Source organism: Myotis davidii, unplaced genomic scaffold, assembly GCF_000327345.1.
Source record: "Myotis davidii unplaced genomic scaffold, ASM32734v1 scaffold128, whole genome shotgun sequence".
NCBI classification, from domain to species: domain Eukaryota; kingdom Metazoa; phylum Chordata; class Mammalia; order Chiroptera; family Vespertilionidae; genus Myotis; species Myotis davidii.
In genome coordinates, this window is record NW_006299719.1 from 3,373,722 (window position 1) to 3,396,211 (window position 22,490).

At 37.9% G+C, this 22,490-nt stretch overlaps 1 protein-coding gene across 1 annotated transcript in view; it reads left to right on the forward strand.

Moving 5' to 3' along the window:
- NEGR1 (neuronal growth regulator 1) overlaps nt 1-22,490 on the forward strand; it is an 854,147-nt gene that overhangs the window by 646,756 nt on the left and 184,901 nt on the right. Inside the window, exon 5 of the mRNA XM_006775915.2 lies at nt 10,593-10,713. Coding sequence (XP_006775978.1) covers nt 10,593-10,713 — 121 coding nt within the window. The remainder of the gene's footprint in view (nt 1-10,592; nt 10,714-22,490) is intronic.

The following is a 22,490-nucleotide window of genomic DNA, read 5'->3' on the forward strand; positions in this document are numbered from 1 at the left end:
TGGCTGAATTTATTACTGACTTATTTTCTTTTACTAATTCTCATCCTTCTTTATTGTTGTAATTATTTAATATGGCACTTTCATCATTGTCCATCATTTTGAGAGGGAAAGGGTGATGTTCAAAATACTTTTGCAATTGGAACTCTCATGTTTCATTTCAACTATCTCAGTTCAACTACGGCTCACTCTTTCTTATTTTTTTAATAATAAGACTGTACAAAACCAATGTTCCCATTGAGGATGGTAAGAGAGGAAGAAGGTCTTTGTGGCTGCTGTCATGTAACTAAAAAAAAACCTTGAATCTCAATTAGGCTTATTGGGTGCCAAGTGCTAAGGTTCTGTTGCTTGCACCTGCACAGCCTGGAGTTTGGGATGAAGAACCTTCAATTATCTTCATCCTGAAATTACTGGCTAAACAATGATAGGAAATAATCCCATTGAGTAAATGAAAATGGAAGAATGCTCTTTTATAAGCATCTAATCACACAGGAGTTAAATATTCCTTCTACACCCTTTCACTCCTGACTTTTCCCAACATCTGTTCTTTGCTGTTCCCCACATCTCTATAATAACATTCTTCTGAAATTAATTTGCTTTAGTGTTCAATTGCTTCAGCTCATAGTCATATATAATCTGACATAAAGACAGTATCCCTAAATTTCAGCAATACAGATGAATCAGTTTATTCCAAAGGATGCCATTTGTACTCATCAGTTTGAGAAGTCTTCTTTGCTTCTTTGATGTACTTGGAAGACGGTATATATGAGCAGAACAAAAAACTATCTCTATGGAAAGAAAAACAGTTCCAGAAACCCAAACACATGTAGATGCACACATTTACACTCCCACTCCCTATAAAAACAGCTTGTATTGCTGGTCATGGCCAGAATTCACAGAGCAATAGAGTGTGGTGGTAAACGAAATAGGCTCTGGGAGCAATCGTTCAGGTTGTATTAAGTGATTGTCTTTTCTAGGAAGGACCCAATTTGATTTCTTAGGACATGGAATATTTTAGTGGGAAATGAGTGCTTTGTATGACTTAGTCAAGCATGCTTATAATTCACTACGAGAGGCCTGGTGCATGGATCTGTGCACTGATGGGGTACCTCAGCCTGTCCTGTGCCCTCTCACAATCCAGGACCCCTTGGGGGAATGTCGGACTGATGGTTTTGGCCCAATCCCCACAGGCCAGGTGGAGAACGGGCTGAAACCAGCAGTCCGACATGCCCCGAGGGATGTAGTAGTGCATGAAGTGGCACGTGGTCGGGGAGGAGCCTGAGCCAGGGCTGGGCACCAGAGAGTTCCCGCTCATCCTGGCCCCGCTGTGGCTGCCACTCAGGAGCACTGCCGCAGAGGTGGGAGAGGGTAGCCACCATGGTAGCTGCGCTCACCAGCATTGAGCCTGGTGTCTGGTGCCCATTGGTTAGCTGAGGAGTGCTCCCACTGTGGGAGTGCACTGACCACTAGGGGACAGCTCCTGCATTGAGAGTCTGCCCCCTGATGGTCAGTGCGCATCATAGCGACCAGTCGACTGGTCACTCAGTTGTTCAGTCGTCCAGTTGCTTAGGCTTTTATATATATACATAGTTATAGGTCCAGTTGTAGAATTAATTAGTCATAAGTGTTGTGAATTCTATATTTCTGGCAAGTAAGTATCTTGATAATGCAAATAATTGAGGTCTTCTCCTCATGTAAAATTCATGAATATATTATAGCTCATGAGCCTGTAGAATCTGTGATGATTTTTGACCTGAAAAGTCATGGATCACATAACATAGCATGTAGAATAGACCTCAAACATCTACTAGTCCAACTGTCCAGTATACCCAGAATATGTCCCAAGAAATAGAGACCCACAAAAACTCAAATATAAAAACTTTTGCAATTTTGTGGTCTCATATGTTTGGAAAAAGTTCCATATGATAAGAAATTCATACGTCACAGTTTCTGAGATATGCTCTAGAAAAGAAACCTACTGGGTATAATCAGACATTTTTGTGGCCACATAACTCTTTTATGTATGCAAAATAATAAGGCTCAGAATGATGTAAACTTGGAAATTTGACTGTATGTCCTGTCACTGCCCGTTAACTAAAATGAGTTGATTCGTGACCAATGATGTAATTAATTAAAATTATCTCGATTCCCACTTTTCTTGTGGATTGGCCAATGACTTTCTCATCATTCTAAAAATAGACTTCTAGCTGCTCTGTCTGTTTCCTCACCTGCCTCTCTGCAGACTGTGTTTCACACATCAGCTAAAGAATCTTTATAAAATGTTCATTAAACCATGTGACTCCTTTACTACAAATATCTGAAACTTCATCTCCTTAGAATAAAATTCAAAGACCATCTTGTCCCTCCTTTAATCTGTTAAGCATGTTTCTACCTCAAGCATGCTCTCAACTCAGGCCTTTGACATCTCTGTTTCCTCTTACTTTACTAATTTACTACAGATAACTATTTGATTCCTTTTCTTACATCATTCAAGGCTCTGTTCAATTATGCCTTATCAGTAAGGGCCTGTTCTTTTACCTTGCTCAGTTTTCATTTCAGTTCATATCAATCTCTGATTATTTATATAAATTTAAATATATATTTACTGTTTGCACATGTGTATATACCCCCCCAAAAAAAATAAACCTCCAAAGTCCTAAATCTCAAAACTAATATTCCTATGAGGCCAGGAGTATTATTTTTAGCAATGTGGCCCATAATAAACATATTTGTTGAACTGATGAAGGTATTAAAAGCAAATAAGTGGATTAATCTCCTTCCTCTTAAGTAGGCATTTACAAGAGAGGCAGAATAACATGAACAGGAGTTTATTCATGTTCCCAAGAATAATCAATAGAGCCTTCAAGTTCAAGTTAAGAATTTTAGCCTCAAAATGAAATCTATGTGAGACTCTCCTCTCCATATTGATTACCCATAGCTCACAGCTCTTTAATTCTGTAACACAAAAAAATATTCTCTGGGGACTTTTTTATTATGCTCAATTCTAATTTTTGATTCATTATTTAAACACTTCCATATGACATTTTTGGTGTTCATCACAGCAGCCCCTGAACCCTTAAACAAGAGCATCATGTCCCTTTGACTTGTGTGGTGAAACACCTAGTGCTGAGCCATACGCACACTGTACTGCATAAAAGCATTCTAATGACAAATTAGATTTTTATTTCAGTTCATTACACCTGGGTTTTCAGGCAGTGTTCCAGATTTCATGGTTTAGTTTGTAATGAGTCACAGCCCCCTTGACAAACAAGAGACTAATTGATCTAACCAGGTTATCAATAGAAGCTTGTGATGAGTCTCCTAATGCATATGGCTATTTCATCTTCAATAACAACTGAATATCATAAAAGATTATGGTCCCTTAATCTGACATGGAAAAAGAGAGATGGCAGTTTGTGAGGACAAGAGTGGAAATACAATCTGATCTATACTTTTCACAAGCAAAACAGTGTCATAATAATAGACTAATAGGTGGGTTTTTATTTATAGATGTATTTTGTATATTTTATTTCCTTTTATAGAGGAACATGGATCTTTGCTTAACATAGAAACCATAATTAAAATGATTCCTAATATGAGATATGATTGAGTGTTTGTGTGTTTGTATTTATGTATATATATATATATATATATATAGAGAGAGAGAGAGAGAGAGAGAGAGAGAATCCCTCAAAAATGTATATAGACACTTTGCATAAATTATAAAGGCGGTGTTTATTTAAAATAGAATTCATTTTAAAATTCACGCTATCAGCTGTTAAAGTATGTATACATTTTTGGGACACTGTATATGTAGTATATATTTTCATATATACATATATAAAAATGTGTGTATGTATATTATCTCACATTTCCTTATGGGTGAGACTTTCTGGGTAAATATGTTCATTATTTTTTTTTAGCATTGCCAAGCACTTCAATAAAAATATTTATTTGATTTTTTTTCAGAATTATAAGTTAAACTTTTACTATTAAGAATAAAAATACCATAGACATGTAGAGGTCTATAATTTCAAAGTGAAGTATCATCCTTAACAGAAAATGATGGAGTTGCAAGGGCATTTTTTAAAGAAAAGGCAATGTTCTGTTTTAAGAGTGTTTACAGTTTTCATATTCACCACATTTTGAAAAATCATTAAACTCTGTACTTTTTTGTTGCTTTCTAAAGAAACCTAAAATATATCCAAAGTGCACATTTACTCAAGTCATTCATCCGAATGAATTAGTATTTTCATCCTCAAGTTTCTTATTATATTGAACTTTTTCTCATAATGTTATTTAAAATGTATCCTGTTTCAAATATTGGTGGAAAAGAAAATATGAAAAAAGGACATTCATATAAAACTTCAAGATGATAACATAAGAGAAAATCTAGATGACCTTGGGATTGGTGATGACTTTTTAGATATAACACCAAGAGGCATGATCCATGAAAGAAATGATTGATAAGCTAGATTTTATTAAAATTAGGAATTTCACTCTGTGTAAAGTGCTATCAATAAAATCAAAAGACAAGCCACAGACTGGGAGAATATATTTGTAAAAGGCATATATGATAAAAGACTGTTATCAAAAATATACAAAGAATACTTAAAACTCAACAATAAGAATATAAACAACCCAATTTAAAAAAATGGCCCAAAGACCTTACTAAACACCTCGCCAAAGAAGATACACAGATGGCAAATAAGCATGTGGAAAGTCCCTGCACATTATATGGCATCAGTGAAATGCAAATTTAAGAAATGAGATACCACTACACACCTATAGAATAACTAAAATCTGACAACTCCAAATGATGGTAAGAATTGGAGCAATAGGAACTTTCATACATTGCTGGTAGTAATTCATAATTGTACAACCTCTTAGAAAGACAGCTTGACAGTTGCTTTTTTAGAAAACTAAACATACTTTTACCATATGATCCAAAGGACTTGGTATTTACCCAAAGGACTTGAAAACAAATGTCCACACAAAAACTTTCACACAGATGTGAATAGCTGCATTTATAATTACCAATACTTATAAGAAACAAAGAAGTTATTCAGTAGGTAAATGGATAAAGTGGTACATCAGACAATGCAATGTTATCCAATGCTAAAAAGAAATAAGCTAGCAAGCCATGAAAAAGACATGGAGAAACTTTAAATGCATATTAGTAAGTGAAAGAAGCCAAACTGAAAAGGCTACATATTATAAGATTTAAACTACATAACATTCTGGAAAAGGTAAAACTCTGGAGTCAGTAGAAAGATCAATGACTCTCAGGGATGGTAGAGATAAATAGAGTACAGAAAAATTTTAAGGCAGTGGACTTTTAGGTTACAATGATGTGTCAATGTAGGTTTGTCAATTGCAATAAATGCACCACTCTGGTAGGGGATGTAGATAATGGAGAGGGTATGCATGTGCTAGGGCAAGGAATATATGGGTAATTCTGTACCTTCTGCTCAATTGTGTGTGAACTTAAAACGGCTCTTAAAATTCTATCTAAAAAAGGACACATGCTTCCAATGCCAATGTTTCCTTTCGATCTCTTCTACTTATACTGTCTCCTCCTTCTCAGTATTCTAACCTTCCAAAGTCATTCCTCTCTTTGTTTCACATATGTCAAGAAATCATATTGGCTCTAACTTTTCAATAGATTATAGCCAATCACTTTTCATTACCTCTAGTACTACGACCCCAGTCAGAGCTGTCAACCTAACTTTGCCTTGCTTACAGCAATAGCTTTCTACTAGTTTTCAGATTTCATCCTGACCTCACTGGTCTTTTCTCAACACAACAGCCAGAGTGGTACCTTTAAAACAAATGTCACATTATCTCCTTCCTCTGTAGAGGTTCACCATTTCACTCAGAGGCAAAGTTAAGTCTTTAAAATGACCCTCAAGGTCCTGTCTGCTCTTCCATCCTTCCACACTGCCCGCAAGCAGAGACCCACTAGCCCCATTCTCTTGACCCTCGGATATCCTGCCCTCTGGAGCTTGGGCCTTGTGTAAGGGTCTGTGGCTTGAAGCCATCTTGGGCCCACTGTACAGTCTTTCTATGGAAAGTTCTCGAGAAAGACCAGGCAACCTCAGGGTGTGGGAATGAGGAACAGCATTTCAGGTAGAAAAAAATCACATTAAAAATTCACTAGAGAGCTAATGCATAAGGTGTGTCCAATAGGATGAAGTAGAGCTCAGAGTGCCTTGGAACTTTTACTGATCTACGCACAGCTCAGAGCTGGAGGAAGCTGACCCTTGTATACAGCTTGGCCTCTCCTATGCAAACTCTGACCCAAGAGATGCAGCCAGAAGCAATGAATTATGTGGTAGTTCCAGGCAGGTATTTCTAGGCTGATTAAGGGAAGCACCCAAAATAAACCTGCCCTGGAACCCCATCCAAGTGGATTCGGAACCAACACAATGAGCGGGGGGCCTTAGAGCAGATCAGAGCCTGACCCAACTAACCACAAAAATGGCACACCCAAAGGGAGATCTTGGCAGGCACCAGACCCTGCTAAAACAATGTCCCTTCAGGGCACAGCCCCCACGTGACAGCTCCTCCACTATGATCAAGGTTTATCCTTACAGTCAGTCAGCCTGAGGGGTAAACCCACCCATGTCATTTAGGACTCAACGATAACAGGCTGGGTACACATAAACCACGTAAGAGACATTCCTGGAGCACCAAGCTCAGGTGATCTGGATGACTGAGCCACTGAGCCCCACAAGACACCGACAACATAAAACCACCAGAACAAGTTTGGGAGTCATCACAGATCTACCTAATACACAATAATAAACAGAAGTCAGACAAAATGGGGAATCAAAACTATGCCCCAAATAAAAGAAGAAGAGAAATCCCCATAAAAAAGAACTAAATGGAATGGAATCAACCAAGACACCAGATACAGAATAAAAAACAATGGCTATAAGGATGCCCAAAGACCTTAGGAAAACAATGGAAATTCTCGGTGAGTATTTAAACAAGAAGATAGAAAAAATATAAAAGGACATAGAAACAATAAAAAAGAAACAGTTATAAATGAAGAACACAGCATCTAAAATGAAGACTACATGTAGTCTAAATGTAGAAAGAATCAACAGCAAGTTAGAAGAAGCAGAGAATCAAGTCAGCAATTTAGAGGACAAGGTAACAGAAAACACCCAAACAGACCAACAACATAAAAAAATGAAAGTCTAAGGGACCTCTGGGACACCATCAAGCATAGAAACATCCACATCCTAGAGGTACCAGAAGAGGGAGATCAAATGATCGAGAATCTGTATGAAGAAATAATGGCTAAAAACTTTCCTAACCTAGTGAAGAAAAAAGACTCACAAGTCCATGAAGCAGAGTCCCAATCAAGATGAACCCAAAGAGGCCCATACTAAGAAACATCATAATTAAAATGGAAAAGGTTAAAGATAAAGAGAGAATCTTAAGCGCATTAAGAGAAAGACAGTTACCTGCAAGGGAGCTCTCATGAGCCTGTCAACTGATTTCCCAACAGAAACATTTCAGGCCAGAAGTAATTGACATGAAATATTCAGTGAAGAAAAGCAAGGAGCTACAACTAAGATTACCCAGAAAGGCTATCATTTAACATTGAAGGTGGAAATAAAGAGCTTCGTAGACATCAGAAATGAAAAGATAATGTGAAAAAGAAAATGGTATTTACATATAGGCGTTCATGCATTGGTAATAAAGAAGCAGCAATATGACTGCCTTATGCTAGCCTGGTGTAATTGATATGTTTGCCTCAGAGTACTAAGAAAATCTCCAAAAAAAAATGTTCTGATGAACTTATTGGAAAAAATCTGCATATATGTAGACCCATGCAGTTCAAACCTGTGTTGTTCAAGGTCAACTGTATATACAAACACTTATGTATATATGTATGTATATGTGTGTACACACACACATATATATTTATATATATATAAGCCCTCTGGCAGGCTTGGCTCAGTGGATAGAGCGTCAGCCTGCAGACTGAGGGGTCCCGGGTTCAATTCCGGCCAAGGGCACATGCCTGGGTTGCAGGCTCAATCCCCAGTGGTGGGTGTACAGGAGGAAGCCGATCAATGATTCTCTTGCATCATTGGTGTTTCTATCTCTCTCTCCCTCTCCCTTCCTCTCTGAAATCAATAAAGAAATATATTTAAAAAATAAATAAATTAAAAAAAATTGAAAGCCCAATGACCTAATGGTGGACCGATCAGAATGACCAGAACGAGCAGCTGCTATGCCATGCACTGTGGTAGCCAACCGGCCCAATCTGGGCCCAATGGGCGACCCCTAACTGCCTGTGACCCCTCCCCCTGTAGGCCCCACCCCCAATTGGACCCCTCACCCCAATCAGGGGTGGGACCCCTTCCCCCAGCCAGCCAACCTTCTGAGGTCCCTCCCCTGGGCTGGCCTCCTGATAGGCCTTGAAAACTGGGCAAGCTGAGCGATCCCACTCGTGCATGAATATGTGCACCGGACTTCTAGTATTTATATAAGTATGTCCTATATAATAAAGAGCTAATATGCAAATGGTTGTCACACCCTCATGCCCTCGCACCCTCGTGCCCTTGTGCTGGGGCCAGGGGACCTGAGGCTGTGCCACCCTCCCTGTGGGGCTTGATGTGGATGGGGCCGACCGGGTCTGGGTCTTGCGTGATTTTGAGGCGTATGCAGGTGGGCAGGGACTTGATTCTGGGTCCCGCCACGCGCCCCAGGCTCTGATAGGAGGGAGATTTTCTTATACATTTTACTAATTTTCTTTCATCTCTGACACTTCTATTATAGAGAAAGGGCAAAAAGCAATATTAAAATATTTCCTCTAATTAATTCCCTTTTAATGTGCATGAATTTCATGTACTGGGCCACTAAAATATATATATTATAAGGGATTGACTAAGTGATTATACGGTCAGAAGTTCTACAATATGCTGTCTATAAGTTGGAGACCCAGTAAAACCAGTGGTATAGTTCAGTCTTGGTCTGAAAGTCTGTAACCCAGAGAAGCCAATGGTTTAATAATTATTCAGAGGCTGTCTTAGCTCAGCAGTTGGGCAGAGAAGAGGTGAGTTCTCCCTGTACCTTTTTTTCTCTTTAGTCCCTCAGGGGATTATATGAGGCGGCACACATTGGAGAGGGTAATATGCTGTACTGAGTCCACTGATTCAAATGCTAGTATTTCATGGACACACCAAGAAGTAATTTTTAGCAAATATCTGAACCCAGTCTAGATAACACAAAATTACCCATCACATTCCATCTTCTGCTCTCTCTCTCTGTCTCTTTGCTTCAGCCACACAGATCCCCTTGATATTTTTTTCAAACAAATCAGCTTGCTGGAGCCTCAGACCTTTATTGCAAGCTGCTCCTTCTTCCTGGAAGACTATGTGTGTTGCTTAAATCTTACCTTCTCAATGAGTCCTAATCAAATTACCCTACATAAAATTCCAATCCATTCTTTGCTCTAATGTCTCTTACATTGCTGTATGTTTTACCATATATTTTATCAGATTCTAACATTTCATTTAAATTAATTATTTATGATACTTACTGCGTATACTCTGTTTCTCCATCCCCCTAGAGTATAAGCTTCATCCTGTCAGGAAGTTTAACTGCTTTGTGCCTTGGGAAATACCTGACAATTTTTGATGGCTCAATAACTATTTAATAAATAAAGGAATGACTATTCCACAGAAAACCTTTTCAAGCATCATTTTGTGCCAAGCATTGTGCTCTGATATCTGAATATGCAAATTGATCACATACTTACCCTGCCTTCAGGAAACTAACAAGGAATCCCGAGCTACTGATAAACAAATGCAATACAAGATAGAAATAGTTTGGGCTGGGAAATTTATAAATGCTACTTAGAGACGGGAAAACTGTTTGTAGCCAGAGCAGTAGGGAAGAGTTTGGAGATGGTGACACCTAAATTAGCACTTGAATCTGTGGAAATGAGGAAGAACAACATTCCAGGTAGAAGAAACCACATTTTAAAAAATCTCTAAAGAGCTAATACATGGGGAGCAGACAGGGAAAAACATAGAATACTGAAAGAGCTTAGGTTCTGAGTCAACAGAACCTAACTGACTTCAAGTCCAAATTCTTGTGTGACCTTAGACAAATTGTTTACCCTCTCTGAGTTTCAATTTTTATATTTGTAAAAAGGGATAATGCCATCTAGCTTAGGGTATTGCTGTGAGGAAATCATGAACAAAAATCACCTAGTCCAGTGCCTGGCTTCGAGCGATCACTCAATATCTGAGAGCTATTATTGGAGTATAGTTTGACTGGAGTGTAGATGAAGTGTGTCCCTCACCAATGCCGTTTTCCAATAGGAAGCAAGGCCAAAATGTATTGCATTTACTCTACACTCTCTGGGAACATTCGTCTATTGTCCAACTTGAAAAATGAAGCTGAAAGTCTTGTATTAGAAGCATAACACCCTGCAAATGTGATGCATTGGCCTATCAGGCGTAAGATTGCTCTGAATATAGAAGGAATGGAAATATATGTGCGTTATATTTCTGCTGAAGATTATTTTTACTTACCCACTGGTTTATTTGTGTGTGTTTCTTTTTCAGTTGCTCCTACCATCCAGGAAATTAAATCCGGTACCGTGGCCCCCGGACGCAGTGGATTGATAAGATGTGAAGGTGCAGGTGTGCCGCCTCCAGCCTTCGAATGGTACAAAGGAGAAAAGAAGTAAGGACTTTGTGATTGTTACTGTGTTCCAAGCACTTTGAGCTAATGTGTTTGTGTTTCAGATACTTACTTTAAGCAATTTCTTTAACTGGCTTGAATGATTCTCAACTGCCTCCTCGCAGGCAAGCAAACTGAAGTGTCCCACGTGGGAAAGAAGAGTAGCTAATAGCATCCTGAAGAAATGTCCACTTTGGTTTATATGATCTGAGAAATGCCTGCAAATCCCTCATCGCTGATTCTTTTATTTGTGCTTCTCCCTTCTGAACCAGCACACCATTGCTCTTGCTGGCAACCACATTTAATTGGGAAGTAAACCAGCACTTAAAGGACTTGGGCTTAGACTCCATAAGAGCACTCCAAAAGCCATGGGAGCCTCTGTCTCTGCCCAGCTTCCTTGATAAGACTCAACACTCTCACCTGCCTTGCTCTCCCTCAAGACATTCTAACACTTTGTTTATAGCTCACTGTGTTTTAGATATTCTGTCACTAAAGGGGCTGTAGAGGAAATGAAGTACATGGTTAAAGGACTATCCAATGTGATTTTAAGGCTCCTCTAACTTCAGCTCTGTACCATTGTCCCCTTGAGAAACCTCAGAAGGCCTTGGTAAGAGCATTTGAACAAGAGAAGTCAGGACTCCACTACTTTCTCTTTATTTTCAACCAGTAAGCTCATTCAAACCTCTTTAGCTGGTCTTAGCTATCAAAGAAGAGCGGGACCCCTGTGGATTAACTGGAAGATGGGATGTAGAGGGAAGGGTAGTAGCTACACTATATATTTCACTTTAAAACCAGGGAGTGATGTATTCAAGAAAATGTTAGGTTCAACCATGACTGTAGTTTTACTTAAAAAAAAAAATGCAGCTATTTTGCATAGAATCTCTTCTACCATTTGGGATATTCCCTTTTTAATTCTTTTAACCAAGTAATTAATGCTTTTACTAATTTTAAATCTACCTTTCTGTGGCTTCATGGAAGCCCCCATGTTTTTAATACTTAGAATAAGACAAACCTCTCTGGGTCACCCTTGTTGCACCCTATACGATTATGTATCCCCTAATACAACCTTCTCAGATTCAACTGGTTACCCAGTTGAGATGTCTTCAATTTGTTTTTGTTTTTTTTCTTTAGCATATTTGTTTCTTCTTTTTTTTTAATCCTCACCGGAGGATATTTTTCCATTGATTTCTAGAGAGAGTGGAAGGGTGGGAGGAGGAGGGGAGAGAGAAATAGAGAGAAATATCAATGTGAGAGAGCCACATCGATCGGTTGCCTCCCACATGCACTCCTTACCGGGGCTGAGGAACCTGCAACTGAGGTATGTGCCCATGACCAGGAATCAAACCCTCAACCACTGGGTTTGCAGGTGGATGCTCTAACCACTGAGAAACCTGCCAGGGCGAGATAACTTCAATTTGTGACTATCTTTATGGGCAATCATCTAGAAAAGTGGCTCTCAATACTTTGAAAGTTAGGAATTCCTTATTCAAATGCAATCTTGTTTAGAAGTTCAAAAAGTAATAGCTACAGTATGAAAGTAATACTTCTCTGGTAGATATGGGGTGGATGAATAGAACCTTAATTCCACCTGTTCAGAAACCTCCCTTTCATGGGACATCCTTGCAGTCCCCCCGCACCCCCCAGCCCCACCCCTGAATTTCCACAAAAAATAATTAATTAATTAAAAATTAAAAAAACACACAACAGTTTAAATAATGACAAACTAAAGTCATTTTGGATCTTGTATCATTTTTCTTAAAAGCTAACAAACAATTATTTCCAGTAGTGCAAATGAGAGCTCATTTGTTAAAGTCCACTTTGCTTCCAATATTTTGTGAGATGATGTCCTGAAGTTTTTGATTGTTCATTTGTTTTGGGGGTGTTTTTTGTTCTCTCTCTCTTGTTTTCTCTTTTTCTCCCTTTCCTAAATACAGAACCTTTAAAAACTGGCTGTAATAATCCCTAGTCCATTTTTTGGCCTATAGCAATTATAGCAAAATGCCAATTGATGCTCATAGTCATAACTTCAGTGACTTTTTTTTCCTACTGAGGAGATGGACTATAGCTATTATTGGATTTTCAAAGAAATTTAAAACCACTCCTATCAAAGATAGATAAATATTCCCCAATCAGTGTCACTCCCCAACACACTTTTATACCTAGAGAAAGTCTAGAATCTATGAAATAAAATGCATATGTAAATAGCAAACATATTTTCATTTCAGAGAAAAGTATACATTTATCTTTGTTAGGATTGGAGTTGAGGAAATATTCAAATTCTCAAACATAATTAGAATACACAAATTCCTCTCAATATTATAGTAAAGCACACTTAAATATATGCAGGAAATAGGAGAAAGAAATATGCTTGTTGCTGAGCAGTTGTTGTTACACTCACTAATTGGATCTACATGGTAGTTTCAAAGCCCAGGCCATTCAAATATTTACCTCGTCAAAATGAAAAACTCACAAGCAATTGCTATTTGACAAGTAGTGTTCCAAATTTTTAATAAATATTAACCAGCTTATTTTTATAATGAACCTGTAAGATAGATATCATCATTTTCTTCTACTTGTTTGGGAGAGATAAAAGAACAGAGTGTTTTCAGAGTAATTTGCACAGGTTGATACAGTTAGTGACAGAACTTGGATTTGAACCCAAAAAGTCTTACAGTTCTTCGTGCAGAGTCCATGAGTTTAACCCCTACACTATGGCACTTAGTTTAAGTTATGGCCCCTCAGAGTCTACCAAAAATCAATTGAAATGTCGACATTAAAAGCCAAACATAAAGGCACTACAAGTCAATTATGAATATGCAAAAGGAAATATGACACATAAAAACACCCAGCTATAATTTCCCCATTTATTTAGTCAAAGACACAAAAATAGTGGAATCAAAGTAGGCACACAGAGAAGCAACAGATAAAGCATGTTTCTGAGTTGTTTTCTTGACCTCCAGGTGTCTGACTAGAGCACGAAGCTGTCAGAGACCCTGTCAGAGTCAAGGGGAGTTTCTGCAACATCTGGAGAAGCTTCATTTCCTAGAGACCTTTTATACTTAGGGCTTACAACTATATTCAGAAATAACTTACACACTATTTTTATTTCTACTTAAGGGGGTAGTTATAAAAAGTCACCTCTCTTAAATGTTCAAAGTCAGATCTTCAATAAAATAAATATAAACAAATAAGCACACACACAAAAAGAAACAGAGACAGTACCTGCCCACCCCTAATCTTTTCTCCTCATAGCATTCTGCATTCTATGGAATCCATTTCCATGTACTGGAATAATCCACTTGATAACCTTTAAAAGAAAGTCTTGTGAAATTTAGCACAATTTAAAGAACATTAAAAAAAAAGAAAATACTTACTGAAGACAAATCATTTTTCCAGGCCCTTTAAATACTTTTAACTTTTTTAGTCCTCAAATCTCTGTGAGATACAATTTATTATTTTCAATTTACTGAAGGCAAAACTGAGATGTCCTTTGGCGTCTGTCAACTTTAAGTTGCCATCAAGATACATTTTAGATTTGTCAACCTCTTAGTCCATGTCCTTTTTCCCTGTATATATTGGCATTGTTAGTTATCTATTGAACAAATAACAAGTTAACCCAAAATTTAACAGCTATAAATAGTGATCGTTTATTATCTCAATCAGTTTTTTGGGTCAGGAAATCAGGGTCAGCTAAGCTGTACGTTGATGGCTCTGGATCCCTCATCAGCATCTGAAGCTTGAGGAGGGGTGGAGGATCTGCTTCCAAGATAGCTCACTTCCAACGTGCCTGGCAGGCTAGTGCTAGTTATTGACAGAGTCTCAGTTAACCCCTATGTGGACGTCTTCATAGGACTGCTGGACTGTCAATGTGATATGGCAGTTGACTTGCCCCAAAACTAGTGATCCAAGAAAAAGTGAGGTAGAAGCTGAAGGTATCTTTTGTGACCAAGTCTCAGATGCCATGCTCTGTCATTTCTGCAATACTTGATTGATTACACAGGGTGATCCTAATCAATGTAGAGGAGCAACACAGGGACATAAGTATCAGGAGATAAGAATCATTAGATGCCATCTTCAAAGAGGACTCCCACACTGTCTCCATCATGGATAATTTAATTATTTTGTATTAGAAATATTAGCCACTTGACCTTGATGTATTGCATTGTTTAGATAAGTATTGAGAATGACTCAAGTTTTAATAGTTGTTATGAAAATATTATCGCTTGCTATAAAATGGTCCTTTTCTTAACACTGTAATCTCTTTCCGCATATCTGGCAGGGACAGTACAATTAGATTTAATTTTGTTTCAGATACATTTAAATATTGGGATATCAGAGTTGTGTGTTCAATTAAATAGAGAGCCACAAATTAATGTTTTTATTAATAACAGAGAAGATTGATAAGAAGAAATATATTCCTTATATATGTAGTAAAAAGGCACTTTGAACCAGGCAAGCACTATTAAGCAAATTATATTTTTGATGACATGAAATTAAGTTAATCTATGGCTTAAGAGCTGTACATTCATGATTAAGACTATATACATAAATTTTAATGGACTCATGTTTTTGCAAAAACATGGGATTTACATTACTTTGTGAAGATGTCATTACCCTTTGTCTCAGATTGGAATTTTGCTATTTGCTTGCTTGTTTGAATTTCCTCCCTTTTTTTGGATATCCTCAAATCCCACTCTGAGGCCTAGAAAGACAAGCCCACTGGTTTCTAATGACATTTAACTGCTCTAGGCATTTTTTTAAAAAGTACATTATTCACTTTGCCTATATTCGGGCAAATGACCAATAGTAGCAATGATTTTTGGAATTCTTTAATAACAACATGGTTTCTTTCTTAATCCTCCATCAGAATTTAAGATAGGGATACGAAAGTTACAAATGAGGTAAATATAGATTAGCTCCATGAATGAAAAGCAAGTATATAATAAAACATTACAAATTATTTATATATGAGTTAAAAAATAAATGTGTACCTATAATATTTTGACATTTTACGCAATAAATTTAAATTTAATCTATGCATTTTAAGTCATTTTATAGCCAATATCATGTCAGCATATCTCTCATTTCAGAATCCTGTTAATTGTTTAGTCAGTCTGTACCACTGCTGTAGAGGAAATGTGGTCAGCATTACCGTTTTGCTTTGGATTAGCTATCTATGTGCCTAAAACATGCATGTACAGATATTTACAAAATGTATGGAGGTGTCATTGAATGGATAGGAAAATGCCCAAAATTAACCATGTAGAGTATGCCATGCTCCCTTTACCTTTTTCAGTTAGGTTAGGTTTTTACTTTAGGGAATGATGAATTTTCATTCTTGGGAATTAACCATGTAGAGTATGCCGTGCTCCCTTTACACAGACGTATGATGCCCTTTTTCAGTTAGGTTAGGTGTTTACTTTAGGGAATGATGAATTTTCATTCTTGGTTCTACAGAGGTGAGATGAACTGGAGAAATCATAATGAAGTAAAGTGACATTTCCTCTCATTTTTCCTATTCTAAATATATACAACCCTATCATCTAGAAAGGCCATAAATTTTATCTGAGTAGTAGTCACTTTAATAAAAGAATATAATTGAGGGGGTTTTCTTCCCTCCTTTTATTTTCAAGGAAAGCAGAAAATGAGTTAAAATAGTTCTTTGTATCATCAAAGATCCTCTTTCTTTGCTCTTTTTCATATAATTTCTTTATGTCAAAGGTAGGAATACATTACATCTCTATAACACATTGTGATACTCAAAGCATTTTTTTATATATGGTAGTTTTGCAAAATGTGCACATTTTTACATTTTACTTACATAGAGTCAACTCTTCAAACTTGGAGTGTTGCATGAGAGAGAGAGAAAGAAGAAAGATATAAACATATAATAATAACAGTTCAAATAGTGCAGACGTGTACACTGCTCTATGAGTTTCAGAAAGACATAAAATGGGACATACTTTGCTGTTCCTTCAACTGGTCTTCATTTCCATATTCCTCTGACAGAGTAGCTCTCCAATCTAACAGATAGTCTCATGTTGAAGATGTGTATTTAATATAACATAGTTCTAAAACTACTACTTCATCTGGAGCTCAACCATGGATAGTGATATAAAAGCAATAGTCTACAACTAGAACACTTTTGGAACCTATATCCTGATGAGTATAATTTAAACCTTATCAAAAACTACCAATATATACATACTTATTTACAAATTATGCACATACATTTCTGAACTGGTATACTGCATACATTAAATGAAGTACAACAGATCAAATTGAAAAGACTAGATGCCAATGGACATTCTTAGATGGACTGTCTGTTGTTTTCTTCCCACACTCCAAGAAGTTACTTTTATCCCCCGTGGGGTACTTTCCCTCTCTTTTTGAGATTCTTTTAAAGTATGGTAGTTTAAAGTGAGGAAGTTTAAGGAATTTTCAAGGACAATTTTAATGACATGCAGCATTTACCCTACATGCTGACTTTGCAATCTTACCACGCACATATAATCTTACCCATTCCTTGACTAAATTACACCTGAGGGAGGACTGTATCTCATAAAGGTTATATGACTTGTTGAAGGGAAGTGCTGGATAAGGAGTAAAATTTAATTTCAAGGAAACTTGGAAGATGATGAATATGTCTATGTCTTTGGTAGTGATTCACAGGTGTATACATATCCTCCATATATTTGCAGGTTTGTATACATCATATGTACAATACAGGGTGGGGCAAAAGTAAGTTTACAGTTGTGACTACGTGAAACAAAGTTTATTCCTGTATTATTATTTATTAATTATTATATTATCTCCATGTGAAAAGCTATAAACCTACTTTTGCCAAACCCATGTAAATATATACAGCTTTGTATACCTCAATAAAGTGATTTTTTAAAAAACAGCAGAAAACAAGACAAACTCTTAATTTCCTAACTCTTGTGCCAGAATATCCCTCATCTAGATTTCACACCACAACCTTGATTACTCAGAAGAGACTATAAATCTATCTCTTCCCCATCACTTTTTCATTCTTTCTCTCATCTCTCAAGAGTGAGCAGTCGCATGTTTAGATTTAGAATGATACCAGAAATAACTTCATTATGAACCCATGTTAAAATGATTTTCCTTGCCCAGCCGGTGTGGCTCAGTGGTTGAGCATTGACAAATAAACCAGGAAGTCACGGTTCGATTCCCGGTCAGTGCACATGCCCGAGTTGCAGGCTCAAACCCTATTGGGGTACATGGGGAGGCATCTGATCAATAATTCTTTCTCATTATTGATGTTTCTCTCTCTCTCTCTCTCCCATCCTCTGTGAAATCAATAAAAATATATTAAAAACAAAACAAAACAAAAAAAAAAAACCCTTCCTCATCTTCTGTAATATCTGCTTGACTTTCCGTGGACCTCTAGTCTCAAAACCAAGTTGTGAAATTGTGCCAATATGTGTTTTCATCATCCCTTAATTTAAAAAAGAAAAAAAAATGATTTTCCTTGCTGAGCTCAGATTTTACTTCATTCAACATCATGTTTCGGACACTATCTGTGAGGTAAGTTGAAGATTTTTAAAGGAAATAAGTTCCGGTATTGAAGGAACGTGAATTTATAATGTTACCTCTCTATTATTTTACTTTGTTTATTTAAATACATTATTTTATTAATTCCATTCTGTTGATATTTCACTTCTTTCAATAACCAAACTTTTATTAGCACAACTCCATCACCTCTGTGATGACTTTGTCATCTGAGGTTGGGAAGATAAAGGGAAAATATGTGAAACAAGTGGGAGCATTTCAATTACTGAGAACTGGAGGGCATGTGCCCATGCAAGACATAAATACACGTCATTATATTTAAAACTTGGGTCTAGTCAAACAACATCGAAAGTAGACCATCTCCAGCTTGCGTCCCCTGACTTAGCGTCTATGATTTGTCATAAAATTCATCACAGTGAATTAGGTACTAAGTCAGAAAACCTAAGGGAACTCTAAATTGAGTCTGGTAAAAGTGCACAGCAAGAGTCCATTCTACTCAAGTCAGATCATTAACACATGCTTTAGGGAAAGGTAACTTCTGTGCTGGACACTGAAGGGTGAGCAGCCTTTACATACATTGCAAGGGATCATAAATAATCACAGGCAAGGAAATAACAGTGGAAACATCACACACCATGATGTGAAGAGTTTTTTGTGTGCCTGTGGTGCAGGATGTGAAATCAGGTGTAATAAGAGGCAAGGTTAGAAAGTCACTCAGGGCAAGAATTGGAAGGTCTTAAATGTCAGGATAAGACATTTGAATTTTATTGCATAGACATTGGGAAGGCATTGAAGAGCTTTGCACGGGTAGTAAAATGACCCACTTCCTGCCTCACAAATGTTTCTTGGAGCAATTGGGAGAAATGGAAGGAAAAAATATGTAATTGATTGAAGCTAGGGTATTGGTTGTACAGTTGAAAAATAAAAAAAAAGAGCAAGAGAGGAAATATGGTATTTGTATATTTTAGTGACTGATTAGATACAACAAAATGACAATCTGAAATATCCCAAGTTTTCTATCTCAATAGCAATGTAAATGGTGGAGCCATTATCTGAGGCTGGGAGGGATCGGGCTGAGTTTGGTTTGGGACAGGCTGACACCAGATGTTAATATTTCTCCTGAGTTAGGGAGCATCCCTGGAAGGACTCACACACATGTTTGTATCTTTCCATAATGCCAGGTTTATTCAGAGAGACAGCTCCAATTAAGCCAATAGTGTCACATGCATGTGACACAGAGAGAGGGAGCTTAGCTGATAGAAGTAAGCAGGGCAAGCGTCTGGTACAGAGTCCCTTCACTGGCCACCTTCAAAGGTGGAGAGGCAGCCGTCACTCTTAAGCCATGTGTCTGCAGTGGTGGCACACATCCCATGGAGTGAAAGTCTGGCAGGACTCTGAGTGTGATCCATGATACAGCCAAGCTAGAGCATTGGGTGGGTGGAACTCTGAGATTTTATAGTCCACCAGGGGTGGAGGTCCCACTCATATTGGTGTGCAGATGGAGTCCTTATCCAGACATCCAGATTTGTGGTTTTGGGCATTTAGGACCCCTCCTAAAGGTATTCCCATTATATCCCACTAACCTCAGTCTTGACATAGCACTTGACATAACTGTCATGGCTGACAGTGACTCCAAATTGTCAAAGGTGTCCAAGAAGTCCATTCTGCTCCTGATCTATACAATACTGCATACACAGCCTCACATTCCTCTGGAATGTGTTGGTGTTCTTAAATTTATAGTTAAATTTTTAAATAAATGTCTGAACTTATACTTGAATTCTTTCAGTGGTTCTTCATTGTCCCTAGAATAAGGTCCCTAACACCAGAGTATGGTATGGTAGACCTTCATGTTTTAGCCCCTGTTTACCTCTCTGGCTATGAATCTTGCCTTCCTACCCTCTCACAATAGGGATGATAGCCATCTGAAATATTTTCCTTCCCAAACTGTGGCATAGTCTTTGTCTTTCAGGCCTCTTCCTATGTTGACCCCTATAATACTCTTCCACATGCACGCTCTTGCCTGATTACCTTTGGCTTGCTTTATTCCACTTGTCCTTAAGTCTCAATTGAGATGTCACCTTCTCCAGGAAAACTACCCTGAGCCTTTTCCACTATTGGAGGAAGCTCTCCAGGAGTACTCCCATGAACTTATCTCTATAAAGCACTGGAGGCCTGGTGCATGAATTCATGCACAGGTAGGGTCCCTCTTGGTGGCCTGCAGGGATCGGGCTGAAACCCACAGTCCAATGCCACCTGCAGCTCCTCCCTGCTGCTCCTGCTCATCCGGGCCCCACTGTGCCTGCTGTGGGCTCGCTCCCAATCAGTCCCACTCCCAATCAGTCCAGATCAGGAGAGGCTCGCCAGCCATGCAGCACTAGCTAGCCACGAGTCCTGCATCTGGTGCCCTCCCAAGGGGAGTGGCCTGTGGGATCAGGCTGAAACCAGCTCTCCCACATCCCCCCAGGGGCCCTGGTGTGAGAGGGCGCAGGCAAGGCTGAGGGACTAACCTATCGGTGGGAGCATCTGCCCCCTGGTGGTCAGTGCACATCATAGTGAGCAGTTGAGCATCCTTAGCATTCATTAGCTGCATATTACTCTTTGATTGGTTGTTTGGTGGTTCTGCCATTTGGTCTATTTGCATATTACCCTTTTTTTTATATAGGATATTCACCTTTTTTACTTGTCCCTCACTCCCTCTACACTATAATCTACCTAAGAGTGAGGATTCTGCCCTGTTCACCATTGTTCATTGACTCTAACGTGGTGTTTTGGAATACACTGTGTTGTAAAAATGAGTTGTGTGTAATAACAACAAAGTATAGCCATTCTTATTTTAATACACTTTCAAAAGATAAGAGGATATTAGTACAAATGCATCCTGTCACCCTAGATTGTGTGATGCTGTCAACCCAACATATGATTACAGAAAGGAAGGCAGTTTCTATTGCTCAAGTCCGACTTCCCAGGATTTCTATTATGTGAATGTGGTCTCTGCAAAATGCTTGTGTTGGTATATTGTAAAATGCAATTTGACATTAAAATCATGGACACATTGATGTTCGCAAAGCAGTTCAAGCATAGGAGAGAGATCTAGTCAGAGGCCAGGTTGTCAGGGATACAAGATTCACTGCAGTCAGGAGAGGATTGACACCTGCACTGTAGGCTTTGTTTATTCGATGTAGGGTTAAAAGGCAGTATCTCCCCCAAACTGAATCAAACTGTCACAAGTAAAGCAGCTCAAAGCTCTCCAATCTAAAATTATCAATGTCATTAAAATTGATAAAGTAAATAAGACATTTTAAATAGCCTAATAAAGTCTAAATCATTAAGGCGTCCTAATATATTATAATAGCATTAATATATTCAAATGTGCAACTAAAGATAGATAACCCTTGGGGCTAAGACAGTGATGCATGATATTCTTGTTTGTTTCTAGGAATAACTGATATCATATTGTTTTTGAGCCTTGGGTACCAAACAACATGATAAACCACTAGGTTGCTATAGAAGCATGTTCACAAAAATTTTAATTTTTCTCTAGTTTCTTACTCCTCCTTTTAACTTTTTTAAAACCTACCCTGCGCATCTGTGAAAAGCCTAGATGAGGTTGATAATGCTCATGTAGCTGAGAGAGCATGGCACATCTTAAAATCATGATGCCACGATCTTTTCAGTCACTCTCCTACATCTTTTCTTTAAAAATAATTTCCTGTGTGCTCAATATTTAATATTTTGCTGCCATCTGAGAGGAAATGTATCTGTTCTTTCAAAGAAACAGACCCTATCATTAAACAATAATAACACCTATCATATATCTAGTGCCTATTTCATTTGATATGTATATCTGCATAGATATTATATTTTATATATTTAAAAACATTCTTACATCAACACTTTATTCAGATTGCCTTTATTTTTTTTCCAATTTCACAGGTGAAGAAACCAAAAATTGTTAAAATGTGAAAACAATTTATTCAGTCAGGCATATAACAATTACTCACTGTGTACCTACTAAGTACCTGGCACTATGCTGCACGCTTGGAATACAGTGAATGGCAACACCACCCAGGAATATTACCCTAGTAGAGTTGCATTCTAGGGGAATATTGACAGCAATCAAAGCCATACTAATATATAAAACTTACAACTGAAGTGGTGTCACCAAGAGAAGTATTTGATATGATGATGACTTGACAATAACTCTGTAGCGTCCCTAGCACTTGACTTTAGAAACAATTTTTTTT